The 15816-nt window shown below is 40.9% G+C and overlaps 1 protein-coding gene across 1 annotated transcript; it reads right to left on the minus strand.

Annotated features, from left to right (window-relative positions):
• Positions 1–473: 473 nt before the first annotated feature.
• Positions 474–12640, minus strand: exosc10 (exosome component 10). The gene is made up of 25 exons (XM_085392685.1): positions 12454–12640; positions 11763–11899; positions 9258–9381; positions 9066–9170; positions 8718–8877; positions 8300–8408; positions 8131–8206; positions 7931–8041; positions 7661–7804; positions 6096–6286; positions 5829–5985; positions 5499–5647; positions 5298–5348; positions 5037–5148; positions 4841–4888; positions 4688–4763; positions 4488–4588; positions 4308–4400; positions 4147–4215; positions 3864–3969; positions 3704–3777; positions 1140–1320; positions 953–1017; positions 789–865; positions 474–696 (listed from the first exon to the last, which is right to left on the minus strand). Exons 1-25 carry the CDS (start codon positions 12577–12579, stop codon positions 666–668), a joined length of 2673 nt encoding a protein of 890 aa, XP_085248811.1. The 5' UTR covers positions 12580–12640; the 3' UTR covers positions 474–665.
• Positions 12641–15816: the final 3176 nt, after the last annotated feature.

A 15816-nucleotide genomic window follows, 5' to 3' on the forward strand; every position in this document is an offset into this window, starting at 1 on the left:
CCCTCCCGGATGGCCGAACTTCTCACCCTATCTCTAAGAGAGAGGCCAGCCACCCTTCGGAGGAAGCTCATTTCTGCCGCTTGTATCCGCGATCTCGTTCTTTCGGTCACTACCCACAGCTCGTGGCCATAGGTGAGGGTAGGGACGTAGATCGACCGGTAAATTGAGAGCTTTGCTTTTACACTCAGCTCCCTCTTCACCATGATGGACTGGTGCAGCGTCCGCATCACTGCAGCAGACTGTACACTTGTAAAATCAAATCTAATAAAGAAGCTAAGCTCGGGAACTTTTGAAGTAAAGCTCTAGATTGATGCTGACACTAGTGCTTCAAAGAACACATGCAGCATAGTTCACACAAGCTAAGAAGGATAATGACCAATTTTATTAACTATTTATTAACTATTATTTTAATATCTGAGTTGGTAGTGATAATTCTACATAATACTGTTGCACAAATAAAAAAATAAGGCAGGGTTTACTTCTAAAACAATCTTTATTTAGGAAGTGTGCGCAGATAGAAAAAGACACTTTTTGATTCAAAATTCATTAAATTCTGAAATCCTGGATTTTACTTGGCTGCACAACAAGGACAAAAAAAGACAAACACTGTTTCTGCAGGGTGAAAAGGTTTTAAAATGGAGACAGAAAATGGCATCAAAGACAGCCTATCTTTTGGGCCAGTTATGCCGGAATCCTCTGTAAGGGGGAAGAAAAGGACAGAGTGGTTAATATTCTGTGAGTTTGAATTAGCAAGGCCAGAAAAACCTCTGTACGCTGAATATATTTACCGATCCGATTTTCCAGGCAGGTACGACATACTTCGGTTTCCAGCACCAGTGTTGTTTTTCTGTCCCTTAGGAGTTTTCTGTTACACAAAATGTAGCAATTCATTATTAAACATGAATATATTTACATGTAGTTCGGTTAATAAATTATTTTAACAGAGCCATACTTTTCTCTTAAAATCGTGGGCTTGCCGGTTTGGATCAAACTGTGTGTTATCCTTTGATGTGTTACCTGTAGAAGAAAAGAGAGTGCACAGAATTTAAATGGGTTTTTTTTAGATTTTAAAACAACTGCAAATGAATGAAAAATAAGCCGTGGTTTCACCCAGTGTAATAAAAAAATGATATGCGTACCAGCAAAGACTTTGAGGTCTGACTGACTGTAGTCAAAGGGCTTGAAGCTGTCTTGAGGAGTTACTTCTGTCTTCTGGGGTTTCTCTGCAGATTTCATTAACTTCTTGCTTGGTTTGGGAGTCAAGTCTCCAACCTCACTGTCGACTCGCTCTCTTTTCTTTCCGCCGGCGTTTGATGATTCCTAATTAAATAGGTCAGTAACACTGCATTCAGTAAAATACAAAGAATGATCACTTTAATGAGCACCTCTGTAAATGTAGACACTGTCAAACTAGTTAGAGTTTATCCCCAGTCTTGAATGCATGTGACCCCTTATTCTATATCTGATGATTTTTAGTTCAATGTTTTGCTGTTTAAACATTTCATAGAGAACGGTCAAATTATGCAAAAATATCCAATGACCAGACTGCTTTGAGCTGACAGAAAGTCCAAAGAAACAAAAAAACCCCCCACTTGCTACAACCAAAAGAAGAGCATCTCTGAAAGCACAGTATGTTGAATCTTTAGGCAGATGGTCTTCAGTAGCAGAAGACCAGCAAACTGGCTACAATTCACTGAGGCTCACCAAAACTGGACAACAGGAGATTAGAATAAGACTGCCTGGTCTTCATTTCTGCCTCGACATTAAGATGGTAGGGTCAGAATTTGGTGTAAGCAACATGAAAGCACACATCCTTTGTATGAACATTTCAGGCTTCTGATGGAGGAATGGTGTGAGGAACATTTTCTTGGCACACTTGTCTTGATGATCCGCATATTTAATTTGGCCAAGATTTTATTCTGGATGCTTCCTGACACAACCCTCCCCATTTGCCACCATGGATTGGCACTATGGAGTACACTTCTTTGTGTGAAAGAGGAAGATGCTAGGGATAAGGTGATACGGTGCTAGGGATAAGGCTGTGCAGAAGATCCTCTGTGACAACCACTAAAGGGAGGAGCTGAAAGAAAACGAGGAGTACCAGCTGAGCATGGTTGAAATGCCACAGCCTGAGTACTGCTGCTGACTATCTCCACCTCTTTATCACCGTACTGTACTCTCTTCTGCTTACAGCAGGACAACACAGCACGTCACAAAGCTCAGATGTTCAACATGACATCCTTTTGGGATGTGGTGGAACACGAGCTTCACAGTGCAACATGCTCTAAACGCTCTGCTGAGCTGCATTTATGCTGTGCCACCAAAATCTAAGAGGAATATTTCCAGCACCTTGTTGAATAAAAGGTGGATAACAAAAGAGTTGAGGCAGTTCTGAAGGCAAAAGGGGGCTAGGAAGGTGTACATAATGTAGTACCTGGTGAATGTATATATTTATGGTGTATACAAGCCTACATAGAATCTGTCTTCTGACAGTTTGCTTGTTACGAGTCAGCTGTATCAAGATTGGAGAATTACATAATGTTACAACGAAGATTATACGTTGTTTTCACTCCAAAGAAGCAGGACACCTGGATTTAAAGCTTACAAAGTGAAAACATTATTGTGAATAATTACCTTATAACCTAAAACACACATTTCTGTTTACATTGAAAATGCCACAGCAGTGCTTCCTTAAGCTAAACTGTTAATTTGCATATTTTATTTCCCAAGCAAATTAGTCTATTCAGCTCATTTCATTTTGCTCACTAGCAAGTTGTATTTTTCTCATGCCACTGTTGGTGAACAACCAAATCACTGCACAACCCTTTTGTAATATTATTTATATCAGAGCAGCAGGAGCTTCCAAAAATCACTGAGCTTTCTTTCAAATAATTAGTAATTAGACAAGAAAACTTCATTGCCCAAGTGCCAGCTGAAACTGACAGTTAGCCGAAACTGCCAATGTTCTGCTGAAGTTGGCAAGTTGACGACTGTTACTTTCAAGCGTTGCTGCCAACATCTCCGACTACGATGCACGCCACCAGATGGTGCCAACGTGCTTATATGAGGGTGCCAATTCAGCAGGGAGTGCCTTAAAACCAAGTTTTCACTGAAACAGTCATCACACAGAGGATTAGTCTGGTGCACGCCATTAGTGTTCACTCAAACAAATGATGGCAAAGCCTCAGATGGTGAAAGGTAGAGGGGACAGAGTATTTAAAAAAGAAGAAGGAAGCACTATGGTGGAAAGACTGTGCATGAGTAACCAGGTGGGTGTAAAGCAGTAATCCCAGTAGATGGGCTTTTGGGCAGAAAGGAGCTATTGTCGCTCTCCAGGGGAGAAAAAAATAAATAAATATCACGTGATAAGTAAAGGATGAGTCTCTTAATGCTCTAGTCCCCCGCTGCGGATTCTGTTTCCCCAGACACATCATGTGACAGACATAAATATTAAAAGGCCACTTCAATGCCAGTGCTGCAGACTGGTAAAAGTGCTTTACTCGCTTATGAGTCACTTTATTTATGTGCAGAAAAACCAAAGGCATCATCAGAAAATGGGGGGCAGAGCAGAGGGTTAAACTGGCCATTAATGTAGAGGCTTTAACATGTTCTTGAGTGAGTATAACTCTCACGCCACAGGGACACCGAAGCCCATCTAAAGTTGAAAAGAGAAAATGGCAGGAACAGAAAGTGAGTGACTCACTGCTACTTGCTGGCGAACTGTGGCGACGTTCTTGAGAGACTCCTGATAACTCTGTTTAGCCTTTGTCCTTTCCTCTATGGAAGTCAACATTAAAAACAATGAGGAACATGAATTATGGGTGAAAGAAAATGATCAATTTAGAGTAAATTAACCCTGTTACCCGTCTGCTTTTTTGCCATTTCTTTGGCTTCCTGCTTGGCTTTCTTCTTGGCCTCTAATTCAGTCTGTTGCTGTTCAACACTCTGTAGTTTCCACCTTTTACTGATCTGTCAAGGTGAGAAGTTTGTAGCTGTGAATGTTCAAACAGGGACGAGGTTTTAAAAAAAAAAAAAATTAAAAAAAAGATGAAGAAGAAAAAAAAGAAACGAAAAAACGAAAAAAACGAAAAAAAAACAAAAAAAAAAAAACAGGATATGGATCGGTGAATAGAGCTCTTTGATTACCTCGAATATTTTTGAAGACGGGTCAAACTTGGCATTTTTGTTGACGTGCACATCAGTGGAGGGTAAATACTGAAATCCCAAAAGGAAGACAAATGAATACTGAACCTCAAGTTCGGTGGCACACAACCAGCACTGAGGGTAAATCACTGCCTGCCTCTTACCATTCTAAAGGGGTTTTCAAAGGACTCAATAATACGTCTGGCTTTCATCTGAGCCGCTGAGCTTGACTCCTGGTCATCCTTTATTTCCACCTCCTTTAACAAAGAGCAGAGATCTCACATTTCGCACCACAGTTACACACAAATCATCTCACTCTGAATAAACTAAATGTTAATCTCCACCTCAAACAGTGTGATTTTAGCTGATGCCACGAGACCGCTTTCTTTCTGTACATCTACGTCCTCATCCTCTGAGAACAGCATCCCCTGCTTAACTGGCAGATCTGAAAAAATAAATTAATGGATGCATCAATACAAAGCCTAATGGGCTGAAATCTGCTATCGTTTGAGCGATGCAAAGCACACACGAGCATGAAGCTTACCATCAGCAGAAATTTGAGGGGGGTCGCTCTCGGAAACCCTGGATGTATCATGGGGACCAAACAACGGGACCTCAGGCTGGAAAATGATATAAAACCACATTCATTTCCCCTGCAGTCATTCAACCTCCAAAATCAACTGGAATTTAAGCAAACCTTTTTAATGGGCGTGAGTCCTTTCTTCTTCTGTGCAGCAATCTCAGCCTGTGTGAAATGCAAAAGATATTGCAATATTTGACTGATCCTGGTCCCTCAAATCATCAGTGACATCTCAAACATTGAACTTATAATACCAAGAGGGGAGAAAAAACCCCCAAAACATCCCCCCCTGCTGCCACTCATCTTTCCTCACCTTAAGGAGGGGCATTTCCCTGGCCTGCTGCACTAACAAATGGAGCTCATTGTTGTACTGCCTCACCAGTGGGGGCACGGGGTTACAGCAGGCAATGATGCCCTGAGGCTCCCTGAGTAGGTAAAGACAAAATACTGAGCTGGAGGTTATGAATAAAAACATTAAATTCATCTACTCCACAGTGAAAACAACAAGAACCGGAAAAAAGAAAAAGGAGAAAAAAAAAAAAGAGGAAAGAGAAGAGAAATATAGTCAACTTACCTTGGCAACTCCTCAGATATTTTGATCATCATGTGAGTGGGCAGGACGTATCTAAACACACAGGTAACACTGGATTAAAACATGTTACGACTTCCAAACCCTAAATCATTTGGACTGTAATATGTAGCTGGACAGGAAGGATAAGCTAGAGAGAGGGAAAAAAAAGCTCCAGCAAATTCCATCCATTTCCAGGCAGCCTACCCGGTGCTTTCATCTTCCTGCCTGGCCAGTTTGTCCCTCCAGGCAAACAGCAGTCTGAAGGCAGTGAGCTGCTGGGTGTTAAAAGACTTTTTCTGCTTCCTCTGCAGCTCCAAATATGACTCTTCTGTGTAGATAGGCTTCACATATTTCTGTTTGGGAAGAGAGGGGGGGCACATGGCGAATCGTGACAAATGTCAGAAAATCTTGAGAGGTCATGGTGTGGAAATGTAAAAATTATGGAAGCATTAAAGACTCCAATGGAACTATTAGAATTGAACAAGACTATTAAGGAAGTGTCACTTTAATCTTCATGGTGTATGAAGTGCACACCTTGAGGGAAATGCTGCTGCTCTTGTTCCAGACACTCTGCAGCAAACCAGGCTGTCCGTGGTTGAAGTCGAGAAGCTGTACCCTCACGCAGTCGTAGATATAAAGAAGGTAGTGGGTGTCTGTCCGGGCATACTGCACCATCTCATCTGGCAAGGGGCTATGTGGACAAATGTGGACTATATTTAATTCCCCCAAAACAACCATACAACGCTTGAAGCTAAGTGAAAAGTATAAAACTATGCATTCAATAACCAGGAGTCACCATACCGAACCCTCCAGTCAGCCAGCTGGTAACGTTTGTCAGAGTCCACGTTGCAGAAGTGTTTTAGCAAGTGGTCGAGGGAATGCCTGGCCAGGTTGAGAGCCCGGCTTGCCTGATGTGTGTCAAAAAGGTTGACAACATACAAGCCAAAGTCCCTCTGGAGCCATTCAATGTCAGAATCTGCACCGTGAAAAACCTACGAACAAAAAACATGAAGTGTTGAAACCTCACCGGTGCAGAACCAGCTTATTTAATAAAGAAAAACAATTAAGACTCATTTTATATCTATATATTTTCTTTTGAAAAAAAGTGGAGACATGCTATGTAACATTTGGATCATTTTCGCAAATCTTTCAGTGGTTTAAAGCCTACGCACCACACTTTTTTCACAGGTGTCCTACAGTGAGTGAGTCATGTCTGCTCCCACACACACCGCGGGACGCTTGCCAACTTTATCGGATGTGTTTGAAAATAATAAGGACACCTCAAACAAATTCCGGCTCAGGGGGGTTTTAACTTTACAAACTTATAATCATTACACTGGTGAAGATTCTTTTTTTCCCAAAAGGCCTCCATGTAATATCAAAAAGGAGATGATGAGATATAGCCCCAAGGAAGATATACTCCCTTGGGGCTATTTTAAGTGCATTTTCAGTTCTGAGATGTGGGAAAGTAATGGCTTTAAAAAACAGAAAGACAAGTAGTTAGACCACCAGACTGCTTCTCTTTAAATATGTATTTCACATTACAGGGAAATCATTCACATGTAGGTACAAACACCAAAAACTGGTATGTAAACCCATTTATGATTACTTTATTGATAGAGCTCATAAGCTATTTATAAATCCCAACAGGGTAAATGATTTCTTCCCAAGATACAGTAAACTGGACTTGGCTTTTTGAATGACCTTAGTGTCAAATCATGCACTTTTAACCAGCGCCGAGTCCCTACAGCAGTCACCTCAAGGTGCTTTACAAACAAACTGGTGATCATAAGGTGCCTGCTGGTGTGACAGTACATTATTTTTCTGCCTCTTTGTGTGGGCCTGTTTAAAAAGAAAAAACACTTAAAGACAAAGAAACTGATAACAAGAGCTGAGCAAAGGGTAAGAGAGTCTTCATGAACAGAATGCATGAAATTCACTGAGTTGCACAGGAATAAATTGGCACCAGAAGGATGTTAACTGGCTGAACCTAACTGTATGCATCATAGTGCTACCAAAGCTGTAAAAGGCAACCCTTGACCTGCATGACACGCTGGTGCTGCAATTGTCATTGGACCGCTGGAACGACATAACACAGAGTATGCAGCACAAAAAAAAAGTACATTTTCACACTTTAGACATTTTTTCCCCAGTTATCTGCTGCACTGATCATGTACCAGAACAACAGGTCATGCCTGTCCACTGCACTATAACGAATTCAGAACTGAGATTAAAATTTTAAAAACAGCTGCCGACTGTGCACCTGCCCACCTCAAACCAAATCTAACCAGACATGTAATCTCATCTGCTGTTGATAGAGCAGAGCAGGATACAGAGGGAAAATGATTGGGGAGTGTCTCCATTACCTTGACAATGGAGGGGTCAGTGAATGCCTCATTCAGGATGTACATCTCGCTGCGGAGCTCCAAGGTGTCGATGATGAAGTCCTCCTCTCTGGTGGAGATCTGCATCAGACAGGTGAGGCCGAGGAAACTTCTGTAGGAATGATGCTGCGATGAAGAACAAAGAAGAAAGTGAGCAGTGAAATTTGTCTGAAAATGTCCAAATAAATGAATTTGTGATGCAAAATTTTTACATTACATTACATTACAACACTATGAATATGAGCTCTGTACCTCCAGGTCCACTGCAAATTCAGACAATTTGCACAGCTTTTCATTTAGAGCTACCAAATCCTCCAGTGTATCAACAAATGACAACTTTGTCTCAGCTACTGGTTTGTGCATCTGAAAAGAAACCACAGATTAGACAGAGGCCTAACCAACAGTGACAGCATCATATTACAGGAATCACACATTACACATGAGTGTATTACCTGAGGTTCTGGCTTAGACAGAAGATTTTCTGGTATTGTAAGATGGTCCAGTTCATATTGGTATGGGTGTGCAAACCTGCATGGATCAAAATCCCAAGTATAGTTGCACAATAAAAATAAAAAATGGAACAAGATATGATGTGTATATTAAACAAGGTAGAATGCTTACATGTCATCAACATGTTCCTGAGTTCTTTGCTGGTGGATGAAGTCAGCCAGGGCAGCTGGGACATCAAGGTCCTCAGGCCTCTCTTTACGCATTTGTTTGTTGGTAAAATCTATGGATAGAGAACAGGAAAGGTAATAAGTTTGACACGCTAAAGCAGGAGTGTCAAACATAAGGCCTGGGGGTGAGAATCAGCTCACCCACAGGACAGCTTTGGAAAATTAGACTTTTTTTTCCTTTAGGAGCATGCATCAAGACATTACATTTATAGTTAGACTTCTTTTCACTGACAGAAATGAGAGTTTCAGTGGTATAAAATGAGTTTGACATCCCTGCGTCAACGCGTTTATATTGCAATCAAAAGCTAACACGAGAAAACAATAGGATGAGGAAGAATATGAGAGTAAAAAGCATGTCTTACAAGATGGAAGTGGCTTTACTGCATTTGGCTTGATGAAGATCTTGGGTATAAAAGGCGTGTTGCTGTTGTCAACTTTTTCCTTGAATTTCAGCTGAGGTCGTGTGATGTTCTTGGCATGGAGCAGTCGAAATGTCTCGGAACGACTGCTAGGACTGGAACCCTGATCCATAAAAGCATTGTTTAGAAAAAGTGTAGAACAAACGTACTACTTTCAAAAAACTTTTTTTTGTGTGTGCGTGAGATTTAAGAAACGGCTGCCAGGTCTGGCACATATTGTTTCTTCTTGAATTCGGCCCAGAGCAGACACTGGTATCTGCAGTGTAATAGCGGAGAGGTTAATTAGCCAACCTTGCGATTCCAGCTGGAAACGACAACTTTTGGAGGCTGGAACCCTGCAGGCATGACAGGCTGCTGGCTCCTGTTCACCCCATCAGCTTCATCAAGAAGAATCCCCTGGAAATCAGACATGAGAGCTCAGGGTTACTTTGCAAAGACTTTTTCGTGTAGAAACTCATTCGACACCAAAGCTGCGGGTCATACCACTCTTTCGAGGATAACGTCATTTGAGTCCACGACCAAGTCGAACCTCTCCTCCAGCCCTGTCAGCTTGTTCCGGTCTCTCATGTGAGATCTGCATCCATGGTGCTGCATTATCTGACTCATACTAACACAGAGGCACAGTGAAAAGATTACATTTTGATTACTGATGCACAGCTAGTGACAGGTTAGTTATTCAATAAAACAACTCATCTGCATGCGTGTCAAAGGGTACGTCTGCACTAAAGCCTCGTGGGAGACGTCTGGAAACCTTTGCTGACCCCTGTTTAGTTTGAAAACTGCTACCTTGTGTTTTAATCTAGAAGTCCAGCAATTACGAGTTTCTAATAACAAGGCAGCCAGCCACGTATGCATCCTGGATGGGTCTGATCGCTTACTAAGGCTGATAGATCTTTTGTTATGCCACATTATTTATAATTATCACTGTGTTTTCGCTCTACTTGTGTAAGAAGTCCCAGTGCCATATGTCGCACAATTGTTTATCCACTTTTAGGAATCACCAGTCGATACACTTCATCTTTTGGTGTATTTATTAAAGCACTGGATGATTATGGATCTGTTCTGTTCAGAAAACAGTCTGCAAGCAGTTAGCAGCAGCCAATTTCCCAAAAAAAGAGGAGATATCTAGGCATTACACAAAGTCTTATCTGAGAATGTGCATCTGTCTGATTGGTTAAAACAGGTGGGGAGAGTTGCTCGTTTTGCAGGAACTGAGGTGGCCGTGACCGATATCAGGCGCCAGTTATCGTGTCTACAGCTGCCCTCGTGCATTCTTTTACACTGAGATGTCAGCAGATTTCTAATTAGTGCGAGCGACTAAGCAATAACTATCAGTCAGTAAAATACTACAGATCCTACTAATCCCAAACACATATCAAACCCAACACATAACAACTTAATACTGGTGTGTTACTTTCAGTTACGTTTATAACCCACCATCAGCCGAAGCAAACGATCACCGATCTTGTTTGCTAGAAGCATCACACGTACATGTAGAGTATGAGCAAAAGTCTTGAGTTCATTTTTTTGTATTTCGTTTCCAAGATGCCAGATCTTCTTGCTATTTTTTTTAAAGTGCTTTTCTCTTGAGCAACAGCTCTCCAGGCTTTCTCGAAGTATTTCAAAGGCTTTTGGACACTGGTTGCTTTTTTTTACTGATTTTTAATCCAGTACTTGTATCTGATCATGTTCAGAGAAATATTTTTTAAGCCACTTAACACTGACCTATGAATCATGCAAGCTGAAACCCAACTGAAACGATGAACCAGTGCTGTGCCTACACATAGCTTGGCAAACAGCCAACTGTATCTTTAGGCATTTTGCTACTAGAAGCCTGCTTAAAAAACATCCTTTTGGTCTCATTTCTTTAGATGAATCTATGAAAAACGCTAGTTTATGCCCGTGAAACGAAATGTCTGACATAAAAATAGCATTTTTGCGCCAACAATGTGATTCCCACTGAGCTATTAGCTGAAAATTTGGCATACCCTGGCATGGTGTGGAGTATGTTGTTTAAAAAAAAAATGAAAGTGGAAAAATGGAGGCCCAAGGAAATAGTGGTAGGCATTAAAAACTATGTACAACAGGTAAAGAGTATTAAAGTAATCAGAAACTGTCTCAGTGGAAGGGTGGTTGTCAGGAAGCCATTGTTAAGGAAAACAGGGAGGTAAGGGTGAGATATGACAAATTACACAAGAACTGGATTGAAAATCAGTGGCAACAGGTCTTACACCTTGAGTGTCTACAGCCACCTGAAAAACATGGTGGATCCTCTGTCATGAAACAGAGGGCAGCCAAAGACGAGCCCTGAATGTTTTCCAAGAAGCCTGGAGAACCATTTCCGAAGACTACTTAAAGAAATGATAACAGAGCTTACCTAACAGATTTCAGGCTGTGTTGAAGGATAAAAACGATCATACCAAATGTTGACTTTCAAACTCATTAGAAATGTACCAACTGTCTCTGTCTTCTATACTGTATTTGTATCTACATTTGCATATTTCAGTAAATTTCTGCACTGACATGAAATGACGGGTGGCTTGAGACTTTTGCAAAATACACTTTAAAAATAATGATGGAAATGTAATATACATTTACAGGCAAGTGAGTATAGATGGAAATTACTTTTTAAAATGAGTTAATATATGTTTGGTATACAGATATGGTTTAAGAGATTCATGTGGTCTGATTATCATTAAGCTCAGTTTTCATTATAAGTGGAGTGTGCTGCTGCAAAACTGTAGTGTTGCCTCAAACCTCAACAACATAGTTTGTCAGGACTACACAATATATACATATGAATATATTGTGCTATGTCTTACTTCTTGTATTGTCTGTTTTTGTTACTGTTTGTACTGGAGCACTGTAATCAACATAATTTCCCCCAGGGATCCATAAAGTATTGTGATTCTGATCAACTCACTGAATGCATTGTTGAATCTGTGAATTTAAAAAATAAAATAATGCAACAACACACTATATTCTCACCAGTGCAGGAGCTTATCTCCTTGACTTTCACAGAACTCCTGGAATCCTGGGAAGCTCCGATAGAAATCATATTCATCCCCAGCTTGAGGCAGGCCGGCAGATGCTTTGGTGGCTGATAATACAGCACCAAACCCATGCTGTAGAGAAAAAGATTGAGCTGTTAGTTACTGTTTAAAGCCATTTTCAATATATTGAAATTGATTATAATTAAAAATAAAGGGCACGGAAACACTGCTGTTCCCTATTAGTTACTGTTATTACATCATATTGAGGGAACAATAAGGTTTATCCACAGGGAAAAGCAGCATGGATATAGTGCTTATTGAATAATTTAAAATGCTCTTACTTTGTCATTGCTGGCTCTGCTGACTTTATATAAACAGAGGCTATTTAACCAAAGACTTTAATAGAGTATGTGGTTGGTCCCAGGAGATACTTTAGGACTGGATTTCTATCACTTTTCGTCCGTTACTTGCAACACTGCATGATAATAACTGTTAACTACAGACTTCCACATTTCTAACGATTTAGCAAAGACACTCCAGACTCGTAACGTCGACCTTTACCTTTACAATCACCTGTATAAAAGTCACCTCGTCTCAACAGCTTGCTGTGGATGTTTTCAACCAGCTATCAGGCATCCACGTTGCTTTCTTGCCTGCTAGCATGAACTCCGGATTTGTTTACTTACTTTAACAAAAGCGTCCACGTCTCTGAAACCGGGGCACAATTCGGTTTTGTCCTCGTCGTTGGTGTCCAAATTACTGTCCTTAGGGCCACTGCTCTTTAAACCTTTCTTCTTTGAAGAAGCCATCATTTAATTTGGTGCTATGTACATGTGTAACGCAGGAAACAACTCGTTTCTTCGATGATTCTTCTGGGCCACTGGGAATGCCGAGGGACAAACAGCACCACCTAACGGTGTGGGGTGGAAGGGCCACTACCAGGCGGATCGTATCACAGACCATCAGCCGAAGCAAACGATCACACATATTTTTACTTTAATTATGCTGCACTAGGCTTAGACTGCTGAGGGCTTCCCACGATGCACTGGGAAGCGTTTCTTTTTCATTCATCTATTTTCACACTCTGTGTTTATACACCACAGCTATTAATAATGTCTGGCTCTCCTCCACAGTGTGTCTTTTCTCCTGACTTCCTCCCATCACCCCAAACAAATCGTGGCAGATGCCTGCCCCTACCCGAGCCTGATTCTGCCAGAGGTTTCGTCTTGTTAAAAGGTGGTTTTTCCTCCCCACTGTTGCCAAGTGCTTGCTCACAAAGGATTGTCTGTTTTGGGGATTTTCGCTCTATTATTGTAGGGTCATCATCTTACAATATAAAGAGCCTTAAAGAGACTGTTATTGTGATTTGGCACTGTATGAATTAAATTAAACTGAACTGTCTTCCTCCCATCACCCCCATGATTGCCTCTCCCTGAGCCTGGTTTTGCTGCTGGCTTCTTTCTGTTGAAAGGGAGTTTTTCCTTCCCACCATCACCAAGTGCTTTAACATAGGGGGTCGTCTGTTATTGTAGACTCTTTACCTTACAATATGAAGCCCCTTGAAGACACTGGTGTTGTGATATAACCTTCACTTTAATTCTTCAATTCTATTTCAATAATACTTTAAATATGTAAAAATTATGTACATATATGTAAAATATGTAAAAATTGTGTGTTTCTGTTCTGTGTCTTGTGTACTGTTTGTTTGTATATGTGTCTTTCTTGGTGCTGTTACACCCAAATTTCCCCTTGTGGGACAATTAAAGGATTATTCTACTGATTTTCTAGGTTAACCTCTACCTCTAAAACTGTGAACCGACTCAACATTGGGTATGAATCAGAATATGACTGCCTGTTCCGTCTCTGGTTCTCAGTGTACCTGTTCGGTGCAGTCATACTGCAGGCACTGCCTCATGTCCAGTTTACTGCCTCACACTGGACAGATGCACTGGGATGGTGGGACCATTAGGGGGCAGTATTGACACTTGCAATCCGTAGCAACCGTGCCACAGCATCTGCTGCATTGGGAGGCAATATACACCAATCATGTCTCAGCCAATATCTCTCTAAGGGATATTTGAATGCGAAGCACTTTGCAGTTTTCGAGCTAAGGTGACCACCATGAGTATACTAATCGGACATAAATACATTCCCCTTAGTCTGGTGTAAAATTCCACTAATTGCAGACAAGTTACAGTGGCCTGATGCTCTTTAGTGGCCAGTGGTATGCGAGGAGCCCCGGCCAAAGTATTGACACACTAGCTCATTACGGATGATCTGTGGTATGTAGGGAGAAACCTATCTTTTCTTCACTTCCCCTTCATATTGATCTCTTCACAGGGTCCTCTCCCTCTTATTATCTTAAAAGCATCTCTGCAACACTGGGCTCAATCAATATTTCACAGCAGCTTTCCCTGTCATTCTGTTGTTTTAGTGGAAGGTATCTGAAGTTCAGCAAATATATGCTCTAATAATCCAGAAGAAATTCGGCAGTACTCTTTGTGAAGGCTACAGTAAAAAAGCCATCTGCTTGATGTGTGCTGTAGACTGTGTATTTTTTTTGATACAGCGTGACGTTAGTATTCAAAGCATTTCATATCTGTGAGGGCAGTCGTTATTACACAGTGTAAGAATACAATTAGTATATGCAGCAAAAAAACCAACAAAAAAACCCTTTAGATGTGTTCTTTAGCCACCGAAAAGGACATTACCGCTGACATTTACTTCCATTTATACGCTTTTTCATAATATTATGCATTTTATAGCTTTGACGGTGCCCCAAGGCACCACTCAAAGTCTTCCTGCAGTAAAACACACTAAAACTGCTGATGCTGTAAATGACAGCAGCACACATATAATTCAGAAAAAAAAATCCAAGACAGGAACCCTCAATGAATTGTTTTTATTAACTCCCTCATTTAGAAAACACAAATGCACCAAACGATATCATACATGCACAGCTTCAGCATATCAAGATCAGCTGATGACTTTTCAATGTGAAAACGCTGCTGCCACGATCTCACGGAGATCACCTCGACATGAACATTTTGAGGAGTCACGACAGAAAGGCCAAGCGTTGTAACCCAGAGCTGTAATCGTAAAGTCTGTCCGCACTTAGAAATCCAATGAAACTACTCGCACTTATTTTAGGATCAAATTAGCCTTTTCTGAAAACCGTAAAGCTGTATTGGTATAAAAAGACAAAAAGTACTCGTGAATAATACCACTCGTATTATCCACTGTGCACTGGCCGGCTACCTTGTAACAGGTAGGTGTTTGTGTCACTGCACCAAAAGGCTGTGTGTGATAGCAGCTGCTAGGAAATGTTACTCTCTGCTCATGTATTTTTCAGATTCAGGGTTTGACTGAGAATTACAATTGGAAGCAGCACTGTTTGGTTTCCCGGTTGGGGGAGGGCGGGGACGTTGCTAAAAAAGCCAAACGAAATACATACACTATGTACAGCATCATTTATGAAGGCAAGGGAGATCTCAGCGCACCAACTTTTGATTTAGAAATCTCTGGCTCTCAATTGTTCTCTTAAAAACAACACTTGACCTTTGTGCAGAATCTTTAGGGGGAAAAAACCCAATCAGTAACCATATCAAACATTAAAAAAAAGAAGAAGAAGATCAAAGTCAAACTCAAAACATCTCCACAGTACTGATACGTTACAAAACAGAGGTTGGCAATGCTTCTATGTACCCAAAGACACAAGTTCTTTTTTTTCCAGTTCATATAATCAATAAATTAGCCAGAATAATGCATTTCCTGTGTAAACATCTGTTAGTCTAACAATGTCATTCTGCGATGAAAGAATGTATACAGATTAACCACACGTAGAGCCACAAAAACAACGAAACACGATTCAAAGACAGCTTCAACACTCATCGGGGAAGTAAACCTTTACATTTAATGTGAGCTTTACCTGCCACATGCACCTGATGTGACCTTGGATTTGGGTCCCTTTCTGGTTTTTAAATCTTACTTAGTCCTTCGCTCCAGGAATCTGCGTTAAGTGGACAGACATTTCAACTCCTCCCTGAGTC

This window comes from Rhamphochromis longiceps, linkage group LG20 (genome assembly GCF_057381845.1).
Source record: "Rhamphochromis longiceps isolate RC_006_pf linkage group LG20, R_longiceps_female_GT1.1, whole genome shotgun sequence".
NCBI classification, from domain to species: Eukaryota; Metazoa; Chordata; class Actinopteri; order Cichliformes; family Cichlidae; genus Rhamphochromis; species Rhamphochromis longiceps.